Source organism: Equus przewalskii, chromosome 2, assembly GCF_037783145.1.
Source record: "Equus przewalskii isolate Varuska chromosome 2, EquPr2, whole genome shotgun sequence".
In the NCBI taxonomy this organism is placed as follows: domain Eukaryota; kingdom Metazoa; phylum Chordata; class Mammalia; order Perissodactyla; family Equidae; genus Equus; species Equus przewalskii.
In genome coordinates, this window is record NC_091832.1 from 34,087,130 (window position 1) to 34,106,967 (window position 19,838).

General features: G+C 51.5%; 1 protein-coding gene and 1 long non-coding RNA gene across 3 annotated transcripts; one reads left to right on the forward strand and one right to left on the reverse strand.

The window, feature by feature from the left end:
* Window positions 1-3,491: 3,491 nt before the first annotated feature.
* Window positions 3,492-16,259, reverse strand: LOC103550321 (uncharacterized). 2 transcript variants are annotated; one of them, XR_011534873.1, is made up of 6 exons: window positions 16,122-16,259; window positions 15,103-15,267; window positions 10,697-11,500; window positions 8,674-8,807; window positions 7,812-8,266; window positions 3,492-5,062 (listed from the first exon to the last, which is right to left on the reverse strand). It is a non-coding gene; the product is annotated as an uncharacterized lncRNA (long non-coding RNA). The 2 variants fall into 2 exon arrangements; XR_544761.2 differs by lacking the exon at window positions 3,492-5,062 and having other exon boundaries at window positions 6,052-8,266.
* PLA2G2E (phospholipase A2 group IIE) lies at window positions 12,029-17,430 on the forward strand. The gene is made up of 4 exons (XM_008519136.2): window positions 12,029-12,216; window positions 12,982-13,120; window positions 13,292-13,398; window positions 15,240-17,430. Exons 1-4 carry the CDS (start codon window positions 12,177-12,179, stop codon window positions 15,380-15,382), a joined length of 429 nt encoding a protein of 142 aa, XP_008517358.2. The 5' UTR covers window positions 12,029-12,176; the 3' UTR covers window positions 15,383-17,430.
* The last annotated feature ends 2,408 nt before the right edge of the window (window positions 17,431-19,838 follow it).

Sequence of the window (19,838 nt, forward strand, 5' to 3'; positions counted from 1 at the left end):
TCAGACCCCTCCCACAGATGGGAACTCTGAAACTATGGCTTGCAGGTCTTGTGTCATATTGTCTAATTCGCTGGTTGATTCTTGCTCGTGTAGCTCATTGCTAGCCTTTTGTTAATGCTTGAAGTCACTTTTATCTCGTTTGCTTTCATCCGTTCTTGGATCACCTTTGTTCCATTATCTCAGCAGCTAAGGACGTGATTGACAAGTTATTTCAGATCTTGAGCTGAAAATGTTCTCTGTCTAACATCAGAGTATAACAAGGTGACCCTGGGTAGGAAGGGACACGAAGCTGTTTTAACTGTTGGTGAGGAAAATGAGAAAGGAAGGGACCTGAGCGTGGCTGTGGGTATCTCACACGTGGTGTGACGTGACACTGACCAGCCTAGACTTGGGAAATGTGATGAGGATGATGGTGATGAGGATGACGATGATGATAAGGAGGAAGAAGGGGAGACAGCAGTATGATTTCTTCCCTGACACTCAAGTACGAGAAATGTCACATTGCTTCAAATTTCCAAATCAAATCAATTTGGTTCCCCTAACTCAGGTTGAGGGCAATTCAAATCATGTTTTGGGGAAATTTTTCCCCCTTCCCTTGAAGTTGTAACTAGTCCTCAGGATTTTTCCAGCCCAAGAACATTTGGGAAAGAGTTTTGGTATGCCACAGCTGTGTTTCCTGGTGGTCCCTTGGCCCATTTGAAAGGCTGGGGCTATACTCTCTCCAAGTCAAGGTTGAGCCCACGGAGCTTTGTTGAGGTTTCCAACCACAGTGCCTGGGGTTCTGCCTCACCTCCATGTACCACCTAGGGACACCCATCCAGGGGTCTTCTGAGCGCAAGTCTATGACATGTGATATGCACCAGCATTTGAATTTGCCAATCTAGGCAACATTAGACACACAGGCGCTGCCCAAATTAGCCCACAGAATTGCAGAATCTCAAGTCAGGGCCCCCATAGTAACAACTCCATCCTCATCCTACATTTTATTCTTGGTGGAGGAGCCTCAATATCTATTCCCACAATTTCTCCCCAGATTTTTGGTAAAATGAATTAGCAAATTCCCTTGATTCTTTCTGGGATAACACTTCTGTTTCTTATTCCAGAAATCCTAAGCTTGAGCCTGCTGTTTATTCACACGTGCATTTGTTCACTGAATACTTAAGTGCCTGCTCTGTGCCAGGCATTGTTCTAGGCACTGGGGATAGAAGAGTGAGCAAGACAAAGCGGCCGCCCTCAAGGAACTCACGTTCTGTTAGAGGAGAACAGAAGAAATAAACAGAGAAACGTGACATATAAAGTGTTGGGTGGTGCCAGGTATGATAAACATCTCCATCTTTAATTAACCTAATTCTGTCAAAGCACCCATCCCATGATGAGGCCTCCCCGTTCCTCATCCCCTTTCAATTGTATGTCAGCAACCATCCAGGCCCCCAAACTTTGCCTTTGGTGAGCAGGTAGCTGTTTAGTGACTGTGGGTACCATGGGCAGCCAGCGTGCCTAACCATGGTCCCATCTCTGCCGAGTAACCTATCCCAGATTCCCTGTTTCCCGCAGGGCCTGTTGCCTACAACCTTCTTTCTGGTACCAACTTCCACATCAGTTAAAGATCTTTGTCTGCAAGCTACAGAAACTTATTCTGGCTAACCAAAGCCAAAAAGGAATTTGATGAAAGGAAGCCGGTGACTCGTGAAATAGAAAGAAGAGCTGATCCAGCAGGCTTTGAGAAGGACAGGACACAAGAAGTCTCAATAGCAAGACCTCACGAACGGCCTCTTTAGGACACCAACAGCAGACTCGCTGTGCTCCATCTGCCTTCAGCTAGTGCATTGCTCTGCTGAAGATGTTGAGTCCCGGGACAGAGTCTGATTGGCTGGCTGGGGTCATGTGCCCAACTTTGGGGGTGGGGTCTCATTGTGATTGGCAGTTCTACCAGGACTATATGGAATGAGAGAAGGGAAAATGGGATGATATCAAAGGAAGAAGGGATGCTGAGCAGAGAAAAGCAGTGATGTTCACAGGACTTCTGAGCTCATGGGCCTCTGTACCCACAGCTCCTGCTGCATCTCCCTCCCTGCGGCTGTTGTCAGCTGAACCCTATGACAGCTCCGCTCTGCAGCTCTCCTCGAAGGCCACCCAGGCAGAACGAATTGTGCCCTCCTCTGTAGCTCCCTGGTGCTTTAGTCCACATTTCTGTTATAGCCGCTCACACTCTTGTTTATCTGTCTGCTGGAATCAACACCATGTTAGAACCCTAAATGTTTGCTAAACTGAATGTGTTGAATTCTTTTCTCTCTTTGTACGGACTTGGTAACCATTAATTTGCACCTATTTTGGGTATCTCAGGGCAACGGGGGCCTGCTGCTGCTCTGGCAATTTCTCTCTGACCTCTGGCAGCTTCTTTATTCATGTTGTAAGAGTTTCTGGAAGCACCAGAGCGGCCTTGCTTTGTTTTTGAGATGTTGCTCTTTGTTCTTGCATCTTATCTTGCTGGTTTTTCTTCCTAGGCTTGTCATTTCTCTTTGTTTAAGAGGATCCAATTGTTTTTGTGGGTGTGTTCTGGCTGACAGAGACTCACCCTGGGCGATTCTTAATGCTGACTCCCTGATATCCCTGATGTATCTTCCAACAACTGATGACGGCAACATTCACATCCTTAGATCAAGGCTCTGGGGCTTAGAACAACTATCTCCAGAATTGCCCAAATCCAGGTGAGATTCTTCTGGGTTTTTCTCCGGGAGCAGTTTCAGTGCCACAATTTTACTGAATTGGTTTGGATTCAGTTTTTCTCCCCAATCTCACAACAGTGGGCTCTTCTCCCCACCCCGCTTCCAATTTAATAGGCATTTCTGGATTTACTGTAGGTTGTTCTAGAAATGCCCTCATTTCTGGAAATACCGTAGTGAAGGGAACATGCTCTGTGTCTCAGTAGCATACATTTGCCCTTTGAACACCTTCCTAACAGAACCCAGGTTTCCCTTTGGGGACCCACCCCTTCTCTGTTGAATAGCAATCATCCAGTTGGGTTAATTACTCCCATTCCCCCAGATCCAAGGGTGGGCCCCAAAGGATAAGTCAATCATTTCCATCTTATCTCCTTTGCAATAGATTGTCTTGGGTTGGTCTTCCCAGAACGAAGCTGAAGCCTTTTGTGCAATGACTGTGGGAAACTATGCCTCCTCTTTTTCTCTCAGTGAGAATGAGGAAGTGTGAGGCCCTGGTTGCATGCAGTTGTCTTACAGTCACTAGAGAAGCCAGCTTAAGAACAGAGGGCACCCTGGGAGAGAGCAGGATAGAAAGAATTGCAAAGAAAACAGAACCAGATCCATGATCCAGCCATGCCTGAAAGCTGCCATGCCTCCAGAATCTTCACTGACTTGAGCCAAAGATCCACTTTATTATTTAGCATGGAAAATTGTTTCTTTCGTTACTTGCAGTGGAAAGCACCAATATATAAGAGTATATTGTCATAAAAAAGTCAACAAATTTGTAAATGATATATATATCTTCTTTCCTTTATTCATTCAACAAACTTTTATTGAACACTTATTATGTGCTAAGCACTGAAGATACAATGACGAATATCCTACCCTCATGGAGCTTAGAGTCTGCAAAGGGAGAGAGATAATAAAATACTCATCAAATTTTTTTAAATGCTAAAAACAATGATGAGTGCTACAAAGGAAAAGAATAGAATGCCTTTAAAGCATGAAAGAGACTTCTGTGGCAGAGACACCAAAAATTCAGGCTTCCTTGGTTGTTGGGAGATTATTGCTGGAATGACGGCAGCAGCCCAGTCAGGGACTACATTTCCCAGCCTCCTTTGTATCTGCATGAGGTCGTGTGCTTAGCTCTCACCAGGGGAAGGTGAGCAGCAGTGATGGTTATCACTTCCAGGCTAAAATGGTTAAGAAACGGGTGTGTCTTCCCCTCTTCTCTCTTCTGCTGGCTGATGACAAAGCTCAGGGCGACTTTGGAAGCCACGTGCTGAAGACGGAAAAGTCTTCATCCACCTGGATCCCTGAAAGGCTGCATGAGACAGAGCCGCCCACCCTTCCCTCCCCGTGCCATCCTGCACTGGACCATCATATGAAACAGAAACAAAGGTGTGCTACGCTAAGTCGCTGAAATCTGGGGAGCTGTTTGTTATAGCCTCCAGTATTATCTTAACCAACATGGCTTCTTGGATGAAGCGACCTCAGCGTTGAGATGGGAGGGAGATCGCTGGGTAAAGAGACCGTGAGGAGCAGCGTTCCAGGTAAGTGTCCCAGGACAGGAAGGAGCGTGGTGCAGGTAAGGGTTTAAAAGAAAGCCTGCAGCTAGCACACGTCACGCCCTGTGCCGGGCAAGTCACTGGGCCAGTCCCCAGCATCTACAGCAGTGCAGCAACTGTCTCGTCTATTTGTCTTTCAACCTAGGCGGTTATTCTCTTTGAGGGCCTAATGGGTTACTTACCATCTTCAGTTGTACCTTGTGTGGGTGGGACGCCCCAGGCACTGGATGTGGCTTAATCTCGAAGAGGTAACTTACTCCAGATCCCAGAACTTCTCAGGGGCAGAACTGGGACTCGAACTGAGTCCGATTGTCCAGAGTCCATGCATATTATTATGGTATGTTAACACACAGCATGTTACTTCCTGCTATTGACTTTTCGTAAATTTCAGGATTCATGAAGGTCTTGGGATATCTCCCCCGTGAATATACCCACCATAGGTGCATCGGCCATTATTGGAAGCAAGGCAAATTAACATATTTACTAGGTGCCCTCAGTGTGAGGGGGAAACAAAGAAACAGCAAGACAGGAGACCCAACTTCTACTGCCAACTTGGCCACTAACTCCCTGAGTGACTTTCAGCAAATCCCTACTCCTCTCTAGGCCTCGTCACCTTCCAGGAACCCAGGGCCCCGGGACATCTAAGTGAGCAAGAGACAGCAGGCCTGTGCCTAAACTCACCACTGGGAGGCAGCATGGAGCAACAGCATTGGCCTCCAGCTCCTGACCCATTCAGGAACTGGGTGACTTTGTGGCCTTCCCTGGCAGGACATCGAGCCTGACTTTCATCATCTGTAAAACAGAAGCAGCAATACCCCCTTCACAGGGCTGTGCTGCCGGTTACATGTAAAGCCCCTAGAACAACATAGGAGGAGCTGAGTCACCACCCCCAGCGCCGCCCTGGGCCCCATGCGGGAAAGGCGCCCACATATCACACACACACAAGCACGAGCACACACATGCAGACACACATATGCACAGACACACACAGAGACACGCACACACATACAGACACACAGAGACACATGCACACATAGGCATACACTCACAGGTTCACACGTACATACCCCCGGAGGCACAGAGACACATACTGAGACACATAATCACACACATACATACACATACATACGTGTACACAGAGATGCACATGCACACAGAGACACACACACACTCATACATACATATGCACACACATAAATGTACACACGCCGACGGACACACACACACACACACACAAAATCTATTGAAAGGTCCAGAGTGCCTCTGTCCTCTGACGGGCACCAGCACTGGGACACTGCAATCCCCAGCCTTAAACATCGGCTCTCCTAACTATCACTGTTCTGGCCCAGCAAACCGCTTCCTCGCATCTCTTGCCCCGGGCCCACAAGACAAAGGGCAGCTGCCTCAGAACATCACCGAGGCTGCGGGCTGTGCTGTTGCCGCATCGTGGACGGATGCTGCTCCCAAGGGAGGCTGCGAGCGCAGGACAGGAGGGTCAGCTCAGAGGCTCCCTCCCAGGGAGCTAGTTCTTGCCCAGCAAAACATTGCCTGCCACTAGCTCCAAACACCCACTTTCCTGTGCCCCTTCATTTCCAACTCACAGGTCCAGAGGTGCCCCTGAATTAGTGCGGGATTCACCACAGGGTCACAGGGGCACTAAAGGACACTGGGTGATATCAGACAATACATGTTACTCATAAATTTACATAAATGTAGGTTTACACATAACTTTGGGTCATGATGGCAATTCTGTACACTGGCAGCTAAATGAGATTGAATGTTAGAATTGCAAATAGTTTTATTTTTATTAAAATATTTGGCAAGACGTGATCCAATTTCAACAAAACAGTTTTCAAAAAGCCAACTTTTAGTCAAATAAATTTACTTAAAATGTTTTATATTCATTAGCTATAATTTATATTTTGCCTTTTAATTTTAATAGAGAATTTAGAGTATTTTTGAAGAAAAAACTTATGAAAAGATATTAAAATAATTTTAATCTTTTCTCTTTAGACTTATTTTGTTCTTTGTGAAACAATTACATTTTATACACTTCAAATACAATAACACTTGAAAAATCTTTTAGATCATTACTGTCAGGGGAACACAAATCATGTAAAAATTTGATTACAACATAAATGGAGATTTTGCTGAAATGAAAGCAAGAAAAATACGTTTTATGGAACAAATGTATCATAATTTATGAAATACGTAAGTCTTTGTTTTATATCATTTGAACATTGGCAGCCCATTGACAGATCACCCAAGCACACACAATAAGAATTAACTCAATCAGCTTAGACATATTTCTGACTTTCAGTCTTACAAAAACTGTGGCTTTTCATATATCCTTTAATGTGTGTTAGAAAAGTATGTTGAGATGGAAGGATAGAACACGCTCTATTTCCCAGTCTGTCGGCTTGATTAGTAAGCTAAGTATTTAGGCACACACCATGAGGATCCCCAGACCCCACAAATGTTAAAATGTTAAGGGTGAGGGGCTGGCCCCGTGGCTGAGTGGTTAAGTTAACGTGCTCCACTTCAGCGGCTGGGGGTCCACTAGTTTGGAACCTGGGGTGGACCTACACACCACTCGTCAAGCCATGCTGAGGCAGCATCCCACATAAAAGAACTAGAATGACTCACAACTCAGATATACAACTATGCACTGCGGCTTTGGGAAGGGGGAAACAAGTAAGATTGGCAACAGATGCTAGCTCAGGGCCAATCTTCTTCACCAAAAAAACACACCAGAAAACCCCCAAAACATAAAATGTTAAGAATGATCCTGAACACCACCAACCAGAACAGGTTCTGAAGGCCTCGAGGAAAGAAGAGGGTTACGGGTAGGAAGGGGCTTTGTAGGGGAGGCCCCCAAATCTGTGTTGACTAGTAACCCTGCTGTTAGCAGCCACAGTATGGTACTTGCAGGGCCCTCCTCTAAGCCCTTCGCATATTGTTCTGTTAACTCTCCCAACAATGTCATGAGACAGACAGTTTTATTACCCTCACCGTACAGACGAGGAAACGGAGACGTGGGAAGTGAGGTCCTTTGCCTAAGAGGACCCAGTTAGCTGGTGGTGAAGCAAGGCAGCCTGACCCCAGAGCCCCTAGAGTCACCTCAGCCAGGACACTGTGGCACTCAGAGCAAATGGGCCGTCACAGCGGGAGGGGCCTACCTGTCCCCCACACGCACAGCAACTTACAGACACACGCACCCCAGCAAAACGCACAGTGCTGGTGCTGCGCACGGCCCCTGCCTGCACCTGCGTGGGCAGCGCTGCGCCCCAGGGCCCTCCTCCTCCCGCTCCCTTCGTGGGTCAGCCCGGGGCGGTGGGGCTCTTGCGGGACAAGCATCCTCTGTTTCCCCTCCCACCTCATGACCGGCCGCTGTACCCGTGAAGGCTCAGTGAGGGTGTGGCCCGCTGCACTCGGCGCCCCTCCTCAGGCCCCACCCACCTAGTGCTCCCAACACAGCCCCTCCCTCACCTGACGTGTGTGGCCCGTGCCCCTCTGGAGCCTGCGATACCCCGCTACCTGCCTTTTCTTCCTTGCTGGTGTCCCTCCTATTCATTCTCCTCTCAGCGGCCAGAAGCGTCGGGTCCAAACACAGATGTGAGCAGGACGCCTCCTTGTTTCAAACCCTTCACTGGCCATCCATTGTTCCCCGAACAGAGACCAAGAAGGCGCGGTGGGCCATTTTACAAGGACGTCGGCCACCTTATAAAAGACGACAACAGGCCCACGCCAAGGATTCTTGTTCTTTACTCTCCATCACAGGCAGGAGAACCCAGATGTGTGGTGACAGTTGTACCAAGCCTGTTCCCACTGGAGGGACAAGCCTCCGTGGCCTTCAGGTGCCCTTGGAGGCTCCCCATTGGATGAAAATACCACTGGGTCTTCCAGAGAGGTGCCTCATTCTCATGGGGGACTCCCAGGCCTTCTCCAGCACTGCAAGCTCCAGGCCATCTCCCCATTAGGCTAGGCAAAGACTTCCTGTGGGGTAAATGAGAGGTCACAGTCTCAGGTTCAGCTTCGCAGGGAATCATGCCCTTCAAGGCCCACCCACCACCAGCCCAGCTACCCCAGCCTCCTTTCAGCCCCTTCTGGGTGCCGTGCCCCTCAGACCACAGGGCCTTTGCACGGGCTGTCCCTCTATTTAAACTCTCTCCACTTCCCTCTTCATCCAATAAACTTCTTGAGATCCCTGCTAAACCATTTCTTCCACAGAGAAGCCCTCACTGACCCCCTGCCCATACGACACACCCCTGTTAAATGCTCTCATAACCCCACAGGACAGTCTGTCAAGCTACTCATCCCTACGCGCAGGTTTCCATTCAGTATATAATTACTAACGTTTGTGCCCTCCTGGACTGTCAGCTCCATGAAGGCAGGAACTGTACCTGGCTCTGCTCTCCAGCGTATCCCAGCACATAGTAAGCCCCCAGTATAGTTTCCTGACTGGACAGGCCATGCATCCCATGAGGAATGAGGTCATCCCACTTCGCTGGGCGGGCTCCATCGGATGCTTCAGGCTCTGAGAGAAGCAACAGAAGATGAGATTGAGCAGAGGAAGAGCTCTCAGCACAGTGCCCGCAGCACTGTAGGAGTTTAATAAATGGTAGTTGGTTTGCCATTTTTATTGTTAAGGTGCTGTTGCTGCTGCAGATGCTGCTGATGCTGATGCTGATGCTGATGATGCTGATGCTGATGATGCTGATGATGCTGACACTGATGCTGATGCTGATGATGCTGATGACGACAAAGACTTCTGAACCTCAAGGGACAAGTTTACTCCCGGAAAGAAGACATTGCCGGGCTCGTCCCTCTCCTGTCCTCCACCCCAACCACCCTCCGTCGTGGAAGTTAAGATCTGTCGAGGGGGACAGTTATCCCACTGAAAGGCCGGGGACCCTCACCCAGCTGCTATACCACAGCCCGGGTGAGTGTTGGGAGCTCTTGGACAGCAGGTGGCTCCCCTGTGGCCAGGTAACAAGGGACAAGAGGAGAGACCCAGTATGTACTGGTTCCTCCAAGGGGCATGGCATCCTGCGAAGGGCTTTACACATTTCGTTTTCTTTTCATCTGGTCCCAGACTCTGAAAGGCAGGTCTCATCACCCTGACATGGATAATGGAGCTGGGCTCCAGAGGGGACGGGATGGGCCAAGGCCACACAGCCTCTAAGTGGTAGAGCCAACACCTGAGTCCTAGTCTTGCTGATGCAGAAACCTGGTGCTTTCAGCCACATTCTGCCACTGGTGAGAAAACCATGAAATCCACCACGTTTCCTGAATGCCTGACACCCTCCTCCAGGTTCAAGTCCTCTCAACGTCCCCACTTCGAACCTCAGTGAGGGACACCTCTGCCTGGAAGCCTGCCTGGATTTCCCTGCCTGGCTCTGGTCCTACAGTCCTCGGTTTTCTGCTGCAGATACACACTGACAGGGGCTTGCAGGGGCCCCATCCTGGCTGGGACAGGGTTCAAAATGGCTCACCAATGGGACTGTCTCAAGAACCTGGCCTTTCCTGGGGTGCACCCTTATGCGGCTACAGGAAGGGCTGTGGGCCAGACCTCCAGGGAATCAAAGCTAATTTTCGGTTGTTTAGGACGTAGCTCCTCAGTGACTCACTGTTTGGGCTCTTGTGTCCCAGGCCAGGAGCCAGGCGATGCCAGGAGATGCCCTCATTAAAAATCAAAAGGCAATAGAGCAAAGGGGAGCTCACCTGTCTGAGACCATGACTCATGGCGGCTGGGTGACCCTGGCCAGGTGGAGTCACCTCTCTGGCCCCTCACCCCCCAAGTCTTCTGTAAGTGGGACGAGGACAGCCCAGCATGCAGAGTTCCAGGACCGGTTATTAGCAGGAAATGGGAGGGATGGAGGCAGGGCCTTAGCCAAATACATGTCAGTGTTTACCCGGCTTTATTCTTGCGTTAAAAACCATTAGTCTCAAATCACTGTCAAGGATCCCGGCCACCAGGGCTCCATTCCCCGCTCCAGGGTGACACTCCCAGGGACTCTCCCTGCCAGGGTGGGGTCAGGGAATTTGTATCGGAGTCCTTCCTGGGCGTGATGGGAGCCCCAGCCTCCTCCCCAGGAATGGAGGCCGGTGCCGGGCCGAGTCGGCTCCCGAGGGAGGAGGCCACGTGCCCAGTGGTTGAACTCAAGGCTGCAGCGTGAAAGTGGCGTGGGCCCTGGGCGCTTTAGCTTCCGTGGGCCCTTTTCTCCATAGAAAGGAAAAAAAAGTAAAAAGCAAGTCTTATGACCCCATTGGTATGAAGACAAATATAATCCAGACTGGATGGTCGTCATTCTGATTTTAAAGAAATTAGAACATTTTGGAGGCCCCTAAGGTATCAGGGAGGCTGGACCCCACACCCACCGTCGGGACCCTCTTTGAACCGCCTGGGCCCAAATTCTGGCTCACCGTTTACATAGTCGTGTGCCTCAGTTTGCCTCTCTGTAAAATGAGGATGATGGTGGCCCGTGCATCATGGGCCTGTTTGAGGGCTCCTTGAGGTCTTGCTTGAGAAGGCTCGGCGCAGTCCTGGTTCGTAGTAAGTTCTCGGTGCAACAAGCTGCTCAGTTGCATGCCACCCTCCCATGAAGGAGGCAAGCCCGGGACGCCTCTATCCCTGTAATATAGCCGGGAAAACCAGGGTCCGGAGCAAGGGATAATCATAAGCATGGAGTCAGGACTCCAAGGCCACAGATCAAGCAGCTTCCAGGCCCTGGAGGTCGACGGACGTGGCTGGTCAAGTTATCCTAGTCACAGACCAGAAGGAGGGAGGGCAGGGGCAGGAGGAAGTCCCAGGCAGGACAGCAGCATCTTGCCCCCAGTTCTGCCTCAGGGGACTCACGGAAGCCAGCAGCAGCCAGCAAATGAGGCCACTGTGAGTCCACGGCTGGTGGGACTGAAATTTCTGACCACGACTGAGCTGGGCCCTCTCCTCTATCCCACTGACAAGCAGCCACGCTCTGAAGCCTGGCCTCCATGTCCTGACCTGACCTGCTGGACAAGCTGGGCCTGGGGGCTACTGCCTCCCCCACCCAGCCCCTAAGATAGCATCAAAAGGACAGAAGTTTCCAGGCTATGCAGGCATGTGGGTTTTCCAACTGGCTCAGACAGAGCCCATTTTTACAGCAGCCACACTACGCCACTGCACGAGGATCCGGGCAGACAGAAGTCACATCTGGGAGTATTTTCCTTGTCAGACAAGCGGGAACCTGCCTGGGAAAGAACAATAAAGAAAAACCCTTAAGCACAGCTGGCTGAGCGCCCAGCCCTTGGCTTATACCTTCCTATACGTCCCAGCCTATGTGGCCTTCAGGTTCTTAGACAGATGGCCCCCCAGACTCCTGGTGCCCTGCTGCGTGGTCAAGCTCTCACTCTGGGTAACGCAGAGGCTGGGGATGGGGCGAGGGGCAGGGAGCAGAGGGCACGCTCAAGTAGCCAGGGGCACGGAAAGAGGACAGACGTGGCCTTGTGAACTTACGTTTCTCAGCCTCTCGTGGGGATGAGGGGAAGATGCCAAGGATGAAAAGCACCAGATGTAGCCCCTGGCTCACGCTCCATCAGTGGGAGCTGGTGTGACGGTTTTTAGAAAGGGGTAGGTGATGGGAACGGCAGTGAGCAGAAAGAGTCACAGATGGGTCCCCTCCCCAGACTGCCTGGAAGGGGAGCCCACGGGCCCCCCGGCTGGCCCCTCCCCTGGGGACTTGGCCAAAGTGTCAGACCTGGAAGTGTCATTGCATCACTGGGCATTTGGGGGTTAATGACGGGGAGTGGACAGGACCTGGGTATTTAACTAATTGGGGAGGTGCCCTGAGATCAGAGGTGCCCCTGCTCACTTCCTTCTCCCACAGCCCAGCTCCTTGGCCCCCTGCTTGCCTCCCCTCCCCCGAGGATGAAGTCTCCCCCTCTTCTGACCCTCCTTTGCCTCCTGGGTAAGTGATCTTCATGACCCTTGACTTTGCCCCACCCCAGCTGGGCACTCCAAGCTCCCCGGAGGCCCCTGGCCTGACCCTGGGGAGGCCATGGTGGGTCATCCTGAGGCCAATTCTCCCCAAACCAGCTCTGGCCAGCGAGAGGGGAGAGAAGGTGAAGAGTGCAGCCTGGGGGGCCTCGGGGGCCTGGGAAAGGGGCTGGTGGGCATCCCAGACTGCACACACGAGGCTCCCGCCACCCGCACTCCATCCTCCACCCCAGCTCCCATGTTAGGCTGCCACCTGCCCAGGCGGGCTGTCCCCCATCATTGCACCAGCAGGACCTGGAGGAATCCGGGGGGGCCCAGGTGGTTAGAAAGCCTATCCCGTGGCATCTGAGGAGACCTGGTGGGGACACAGTGCTCCTGGGGGCCCGGGGCTGACACCTGGGGAGACAATCAGGACCCACAGGGAAACATTTGAGGAACAGCGGGGAGCAACCGGGAAGATGAGTGGGGGCATTCTGGGAGATGGTGGAGGAGCGGCAGGGGGACTGGGTGCGCTGACATGATGGGGGTGAGGACTAGGAATCAAGGCAGGATGGAGGGCTCAGAGATATTGTTACTGATTAGCATCCTTGTTATTGCGAGTGAGGTGCTCGGCAAGGCGAAGTTAGCTGAACCATCAGAGAGGCCTCTGGACTCAGATTGGAGGGGCCCTCAGGGGAAGCTGGTGGCAGAGGGTGGGGCCCTGAGGATCTGAGGCCTCTGCTCTCCCTCCTCAAAGTGGCCCTGGCTGGCGGGAACCTGGTCCAGTTTGGGGTGATGATCGAGAGGATGACGGGCAAGCCCGCGCTGCAGTACAACGACTACGGCTGCTACTGCGGCGTCGGCGGCTCCCACTGGCCTGTGGACCAGACGGACTGGTGAGCAGGCAGCCCAGCCAGAGGAGCTCCCTGGGGAACGGAGGAGCTGGGGACACCTAAAAGTGGGTGCTGACCTCTCCCTGGAGCCCTTTGGGCCCTGAGCCCCCGGCAGCCCCCGGTCCAACCTAGCCTGGCTCACAGTCCACGCCAGGTCGACCGTGACCCTTACAGGTGCTGCCACGCCCATGACTGCTGCTACGGGCGTCTGGAGAAGCTGGGCTGTGAACCCAAGCTGGAAAAGTACCTTTTCTCTGCCAGCAGGCGCCGCATCCTCTGTGGTAAGTAAACAGCCCTAAGCACCCCAGACGCCAGGGAGCAGGGACAGCTTCAGACAGGAATCCCCTCCTGATGGTGACCCTTGGGCCTCGTCAGGGCCAAGAGGAGTGGGGTCTTCCATCATCACGGAATTGGGGAGAGGCCTGTCCCTCTGCCCAGATGCTTACCTGGCATCCAGTCTACAGAACCCCGGGACCCATCAACTCCTGCCCTGGCCCCAGGCACTGCCCCCCACCCCAAGGCCTCCTAGCTTCTGCCTCTGGGAAACAGCAAAGAGGGCAGAACTGAGCCAGGCCCCAGAGGAGCTGCCCTCACACAGCCCTCCCCAGGGGTCTGCAGCTAAAGGCCTGGTCCCCAGGACAGAGCCTCAAGAGCACACTCCCAGACAGAGAGAGCGGGCACTTCGATTTGGGACCGCAGAGCCTGTCCCCAAAGGCTGACTCTCCCCAGTGGGGCTGCCAGGCTGGGCCCTGTTGCTCAGCTTTGCCGGGTCCAGTGCCCACTTGGACCAATTAGCTTTCCTCTGGTCCCCGGCCCAGGGAAGCAGCCTGAACCAAGTGTGAGCGTGCAGGGCCTCAGGCAGCCCAGCCCCACGGAGGGAGCCCAGGTCAGAGACCCAGGTCTTCTTCCCACTGCACAGCCAGGGCGGGGTGGGCAGGCCCAGCATGGGGCACAGTGGAAGGACCTGGGAGAGTCAAAGAAGACTGAGCTCAGGTCTCTAAGGTCTGTCCTGGGGGAGGGGGAAGCCAGAACCAGAACCCCCAGGGGCAGTTTTGGCTCAGGGCTTCTTGCTTCTGCAGCCATCCACTCAGCAAGGCAGCTTTGTCAGGCAGTGAGCTCCCCATCACTGGGGGTTTGTGCAAGGTGGGGACGGCCACCTATCAGGGATGGCACTGAGAGGATGAGTGAGGGGATGTCAGGGGAATAGGGACACAGGCTCAGGGATTTGCTTTCTACCCGATGCGTGACTTTGGGCTAGCGGCCCTGGAAAGTCTCTGCCTCCTCGTCTGTAAAATCGAGATGAGCACTCTCACGTCCCTGGCTGAGGCCTGCTCCTCCGAGAATCACCTGAGAGAGCGGCCGTGGTGGTCAAGCCCCCTCCACCTCTGAGTGTTGCTGAAACAGCAGGTGTGGGCAGAACCCTGACGCGAAATGGAGGCCGACCTTGAAGGGGGAAAGGAGAGCCCCGGGCACTTCTGAGCTGTGAGATGTATTCGTGGGGACAAGAAGGAGCCAGAGTCCCGCGGGCAAACAGAGGCAGCGGAGACAAAGGGAGGCTTTTGGGCTGAGTGTGGGCACACACTTGGAGAAGGGGGTGGGGGGCTAAGGCAAATGTCAGAAAATAGGGTCCGTCCACTCATGGAGGCAGGCATAGGGCCCGAGCAGGCCCCAGCCTCGGTCCCAGTGACCTCCAGTCTGGACGGGGGCTGCTCTGGGGCCTGCGCAGGCCACCTGGGATTGGGTTGCTGTCATTTCATAGCTTTCCTCTCGGCTTGACGGCTGCCATCCACCGTCAGCCATGCATCACACAGACAAAGGAGCTGCCTAGAGAGCCCCCGGCTGGGCCGACTAGAGTTAGTGGGCCAGATGGTCTCCCTGGGGGAGTGGGCTTGGGGGAGGAAGGAAGAACGGCTAGGACCAATTTCCAGCCTTCCCAGCCTCCCGGGCCCCAGCAGGACCCCCTCAGGCCCTGCCCTTTCTCTCACCCATCCTGGAACATCCTCCACGAGAAAGGGCTTCCAGCAGAACGGGGGTGAGAACGCGGACACCAGAGCAGTCCCACGTGTGTCTGAGAGCAGGAGGCCTGAGCAGCCGGGTCCCTGACTTGCCTTGTCCCATCCAGCTGGGAGAACCACCTGCCAGCAACAGACCTGCGAGTGTGACAAGAGAGCTGCACTCTGCTTTCGCGACAACCTGGGCACCTACAACCGCAAATACGCCCGTTACCCCAACAAGCTGTGCACCGGACCCACCCCGCCCTGCTGAGGCTGTACTCCGCCTCCCAGGCCCCCGCCTCCTGCTGCTGTAGCCCCGGCCCTGGGGAACATGGGCACCGAAGGCCCTCCCTCTGGAAAATTCCTTTCCTGCAAAGCCATCCCTCCCTGAGAGCTCCCAGACCGTGGCCTGGACCATCGCTGACCTCCCAGACCACATCTTCCCCTTAGGAAGAGCTGAGCCCATGGGCCCTGGGACCTTCTGCATCCAGAAGACTCTATACCCCACCCCTGGGACCTCAGGTCCCTCTTCTGAACAAGTGAATAATGTTTGCCCATAATTCTAATATTCTCAGATTCCATCACTGTAGGATTTAATTAGTCTTCAGTTTCATTCATTCATTCATTTTCTGAGCACCTACTATGTGCCAGCAATATGCTAAGTACCGGGATTCGGCAGGAACAAATCTGACCTGGATGGCCCAACATGCAGTTTCAACATTCTGTCCTTTTAATTTTCCACTATGGCAAGTTTTTGTGATTCTCTTTTTCTAAAATTCTACAATCTTACTTAAGACAATAATGGCAGTCTCCAGAAGAAATACTTCTGGCCGTGTCACATAATGTGAGAAGCATGAAAAATACCAACCTAAAACTATTGTCCCCACTATGTCATCAGGTGTCAAATCCCTCTCATGAGCAAAGACTGGTTAAGAATGAAAGGAAGTTCTAGAATCATCTTATCCAAACCCCTGCTTTGACAGATGGGGGCCAGAGAGGGGAAGTTCTACCTGAGGGCGGCTCCTCACTCCCAGGCCAGTGTGTCTTCACTTCTTCATGAGTTGGTATCAGCCACTGACACTCTGACCCTCTGACTGTCATCTCACACAGACCAGGGTGGCCAGCGCAGGACAGCAGTGAGGGTGCCCAGGCCGGGTCAGGTTCCTGATACAGAGAGGGAAGTGGAGACATTCCAACATCCAACATGGTGGGGCCAACTCTGGCACCATAAAGGTTTTAATGCACCAAAGGATCCCCAGCCTACCCTGGGAACAATATAATTCAGCAGATTCTACTCTTAAACACAGATAAAATATATCCACTATCTATAATATGATATGATAAATATATATATCTATAATATCATACGATATCGTATATAAATGATATGATTTTATATATATGACAAATACCATATATAAATGATAAATGGTCATATATATGATATCACATGATAAATATCATATATATCTATAATATGATATAGATATATCATATCTATACTATGATAAAAGTTTCCAGGATTGGGATGAGCCTATTCAATGAGATAAAGCACGTAAGAAGGCATTGCACGGGGCAGAGCTCACAGGGGACACACAATAAATGTTCACTCCCTTTGTCCTTTTCATGCCGTGTGTACACCATTCAGGACTTTGAGGGCAGGAGAGAGCGTGAAGAAATAAAAGGGATGATCACCATAAACTGTAAAAGGTGAAGAAGTTCTGTGCTAGCAGAAGGAGGGAGAGCAGGTGTGCGCGCTTTGCTGCTGTAACTGACTCAGATCCTCCGTCAAGAATCACCAGAAGACCAGATCTCAAAGCAAAAATGGGTCGCGTGGGGAAGAAAGCCGGCCGTCTCTGCCGGGGAAAGTGGTCCTGGAGCGCCCTCTGGTGTCCACTTTATTCAGGCTAATGGGGGAAACCTAAGTTTGGCTTAAACCTAGATTTCCCCTTTATCAGGTGGGCAAAGCGTGCTTCTGGGCTAGTGAAATCGCTCGCTCCGCATTGTAAATAATCAACATGCAGGGACATAACCACCTAAGTCCTTACAACCATCTCAGAATGATGGTGCCACTGCATAATGAAGAATCGCGGGAAGGGGGAACTGACTTGGGGAGGCGGAGAGAAGCTGTGCCCTGGGTGATGGATTTAAGGTTCCCATGGACGAGGACCTCATAACCTCATAGCTGTGTAACAATCCAACAAAGCAAAACTCAGAACTTAAGAACGAGACCTCAGAGCAGCCTGCTGTGACCTTTGGGCCAGAGACCAAGTCTTATCCTTTGTTTTCCCAGGGATCAATAAACGTTTGGTGACTGAATCAAGAGGTCTGTCTAAATTCCATTTGCGTGTGCGTGTCTATACTACACACACTTGGTTTCCAGCTGCAGACTTGTGGAAAGGACTAAAAAAAGGAGAGGAGAGCCCCAAACTTGAGGTCAGAGGTTCAGGTAGAAACCTCTGCTCTGCCAGTTAGCAGTTAGCATCTGTTGCAGAGCTCGCCGCTCGATGTGGTCTGAGGACAGCAGCAGCAACATCGTCAGGGAGCTTGTTAGAAATGCGGAATCTTGGATCTGACCCCAGACCCGCTGAGTCAGAATCTGTAGGTTAAGACGACCCACAGGTGATTCGTGGGCACGTTAAAATCTAAGATGCACTGATACACAGGCACAGCTTCAGTTTCTGCATTTGGAGAATGGAACAAGGACATTTCCCTGGCAGGTCCATTGTGGTAAGGTTTCAGTAAGTTAGCTTGTGTGAAAGTACACAAAATAATGCCTGGCCACATAATAAACATTTGTATTCTATAAATGAATGAATGTAGTCATAATAACAATAACAGCTAACATTTATTAAGCATTTGGCATTGACTAGGGACTGTTTTAAGTACTTTACGTTTCTTAATTCATTGAATGAATGAATGAACGAACGAATGAGGCATGGGGGCTACAGCAAGCCTGGAGAAGAGACTTCGTTCCCCGGATGTTTCACAGCTTCCCTCTCCAATTCTGACGACAGGATTTGGATTGTTTTTGCTTTTGTTCTCACTTAGCCCCTAACAAAAGCTACTAATGAAGCGCTCAATTAAATAACTCACTCAGTGCTTAGAAATCACACTGGAATTCCCGAGTTAACTCAAGAGTCTGATTATGATATCAGGACGTCCATCTGCTTCTCTGGGGGGTTTTCTGCAGTGTCGCTGCTGGAGAACTGGACACCGTATTAAAGCTTATTCTTTCCTTCAATATGCTTTCATACAAACTATGCTCCTGGCCCCTTCCTGAATGCTGGAGATGGAGACAAATCAGATGTGGCCAACCGGCAGACAGACAATTGTTCTACACTAGTAAGTGCTGTCACAGAGCTACGATCGGATTAGCAGGATCAAAGTTTCTTCAGCCTTCCATCCTCCATCCTGTCCATCAATGCCAGCTGCATCTTCCCACAGCTTGATTTCCATCGCGTTACTCCTCAACTCCTGAACCATCAATGGCTCCCCATTGTCCACCAGCACTTGGCATTCAAGTTTGGTATCATCTGCTTTTCCAGTCTCATTTATCCAGCCATATGTATTTCTCTATGCTCCTCACCGCTCCCAGAATATGCCCATTGCCTTCCTGCCTTCACACCTCTGTGCAGTAGCTTCCTTCAACCTAGAAGCTTCCCTGCTCACTCACCACCATGTTAAAATCCACGTGCTTTAAGGTGCCTCCCCAACGCAACCTTTTCCACGATGCTTGTCCACCTGGAGCAGATTTCACCCTCCTCTGAATGTCAAGCAGTGTGTTCATGCCTTTCCTGGTGTCGCTTACCCCAGGTATTTGGGTTCTTGTTTGGGGTGCCTATCGGGTGGAGGCAGATTGCCCTGGGTTCAGTTCCTGCCTCTGCTACCAATCTGATCCTGGGCCACTTATGTATTCTCTTGTGTGTCAGACGGGGACAGAACCGTCAGCCAGAGTGGTTGCAGGGTTTAAACGAGACAACGTATTCAAAGTGCCTGGAGCCTTGGAGAAGCTCCAGCCATGCTGGGTCACTTCAGGATTTTTGCTTCCCCTATTGCCTCCATCCCACAGGAGATGCTAAATAAATCTGTTCACTAGATGCCCCAGAAACCTGATCATTGGAAGTACTTTGGGGAGGCGGCATCATGTGTATGATAAACGCGTTACTCACTGATTTGAACAGCCCCTCGGCTCACTCCTCTGAGTGCTCATTTATCTTACGTGGACACGCGTTTGAAAATCATCAACCTTCAGTGCCCTGAACCGACATCTCACCAAGGCAATGGGGCAAGATTGGCTGGAGAGACGTTGTGCAGCGCTCCTGCTGGAGGGCTGCTGCCTGAGATGTGTTCCAAGGTCAAAACGCACACCGGGGCCAACTCCTGACACTAAAACAGTCAGGATGGATGCGGTACACCCCGTCTTTAGAGTTCATGCAGCAAGCACAGCATTTCCCTTCCAGTAGCAAAAGGCATATGACAAGTGTTGGAAGAAACAAGTTTCCAGTCTTTCGCCAAACCAGTTGTATATCCTTCATAAACTGTCCTAAACACGAGGGACATCCCACTCTAGGTTTTGCTTATGCTGGTGCTTCAGTCCAAGATGCCTTCACTCCCTATTTCCATATTCTGTCTCCCCTTTCCTGCCTAGTCCAAAAGTCACTTCCTCCGATAAGCCTTCCTTGATTTCCCTTCTGAGTTCACAGCCCTCCTAGATTTCCCTTCTG

What these genes read in the sequence shown, in the direction of transcription:
- PLA2G2E (XM_008519136.2), top strand. Translation starts at nt 12,177, where the DNA reads ATGAAGTCTCCCCCTCTTCTGACCCTCCTTTGCCTCCTGG. An exon ending in CCTGTGGACCAGACGGACTG is followed by an intron (nt 13,121 to 13,291) that starts GTGAGCAGGCAG and finishes TGACCCTTACAG; the next exon opens with GTGCTGCCACGCCCATGACT. An exon ending in CAGGCGCCGCATCCTCTGTG is followed by an intron (nt 13,399 to 15,239) that starts GTAAGTAAACAG and finishes TGTCCCATCCAG; the next exon opens with CTGGGAGAACCACCTGCCAG.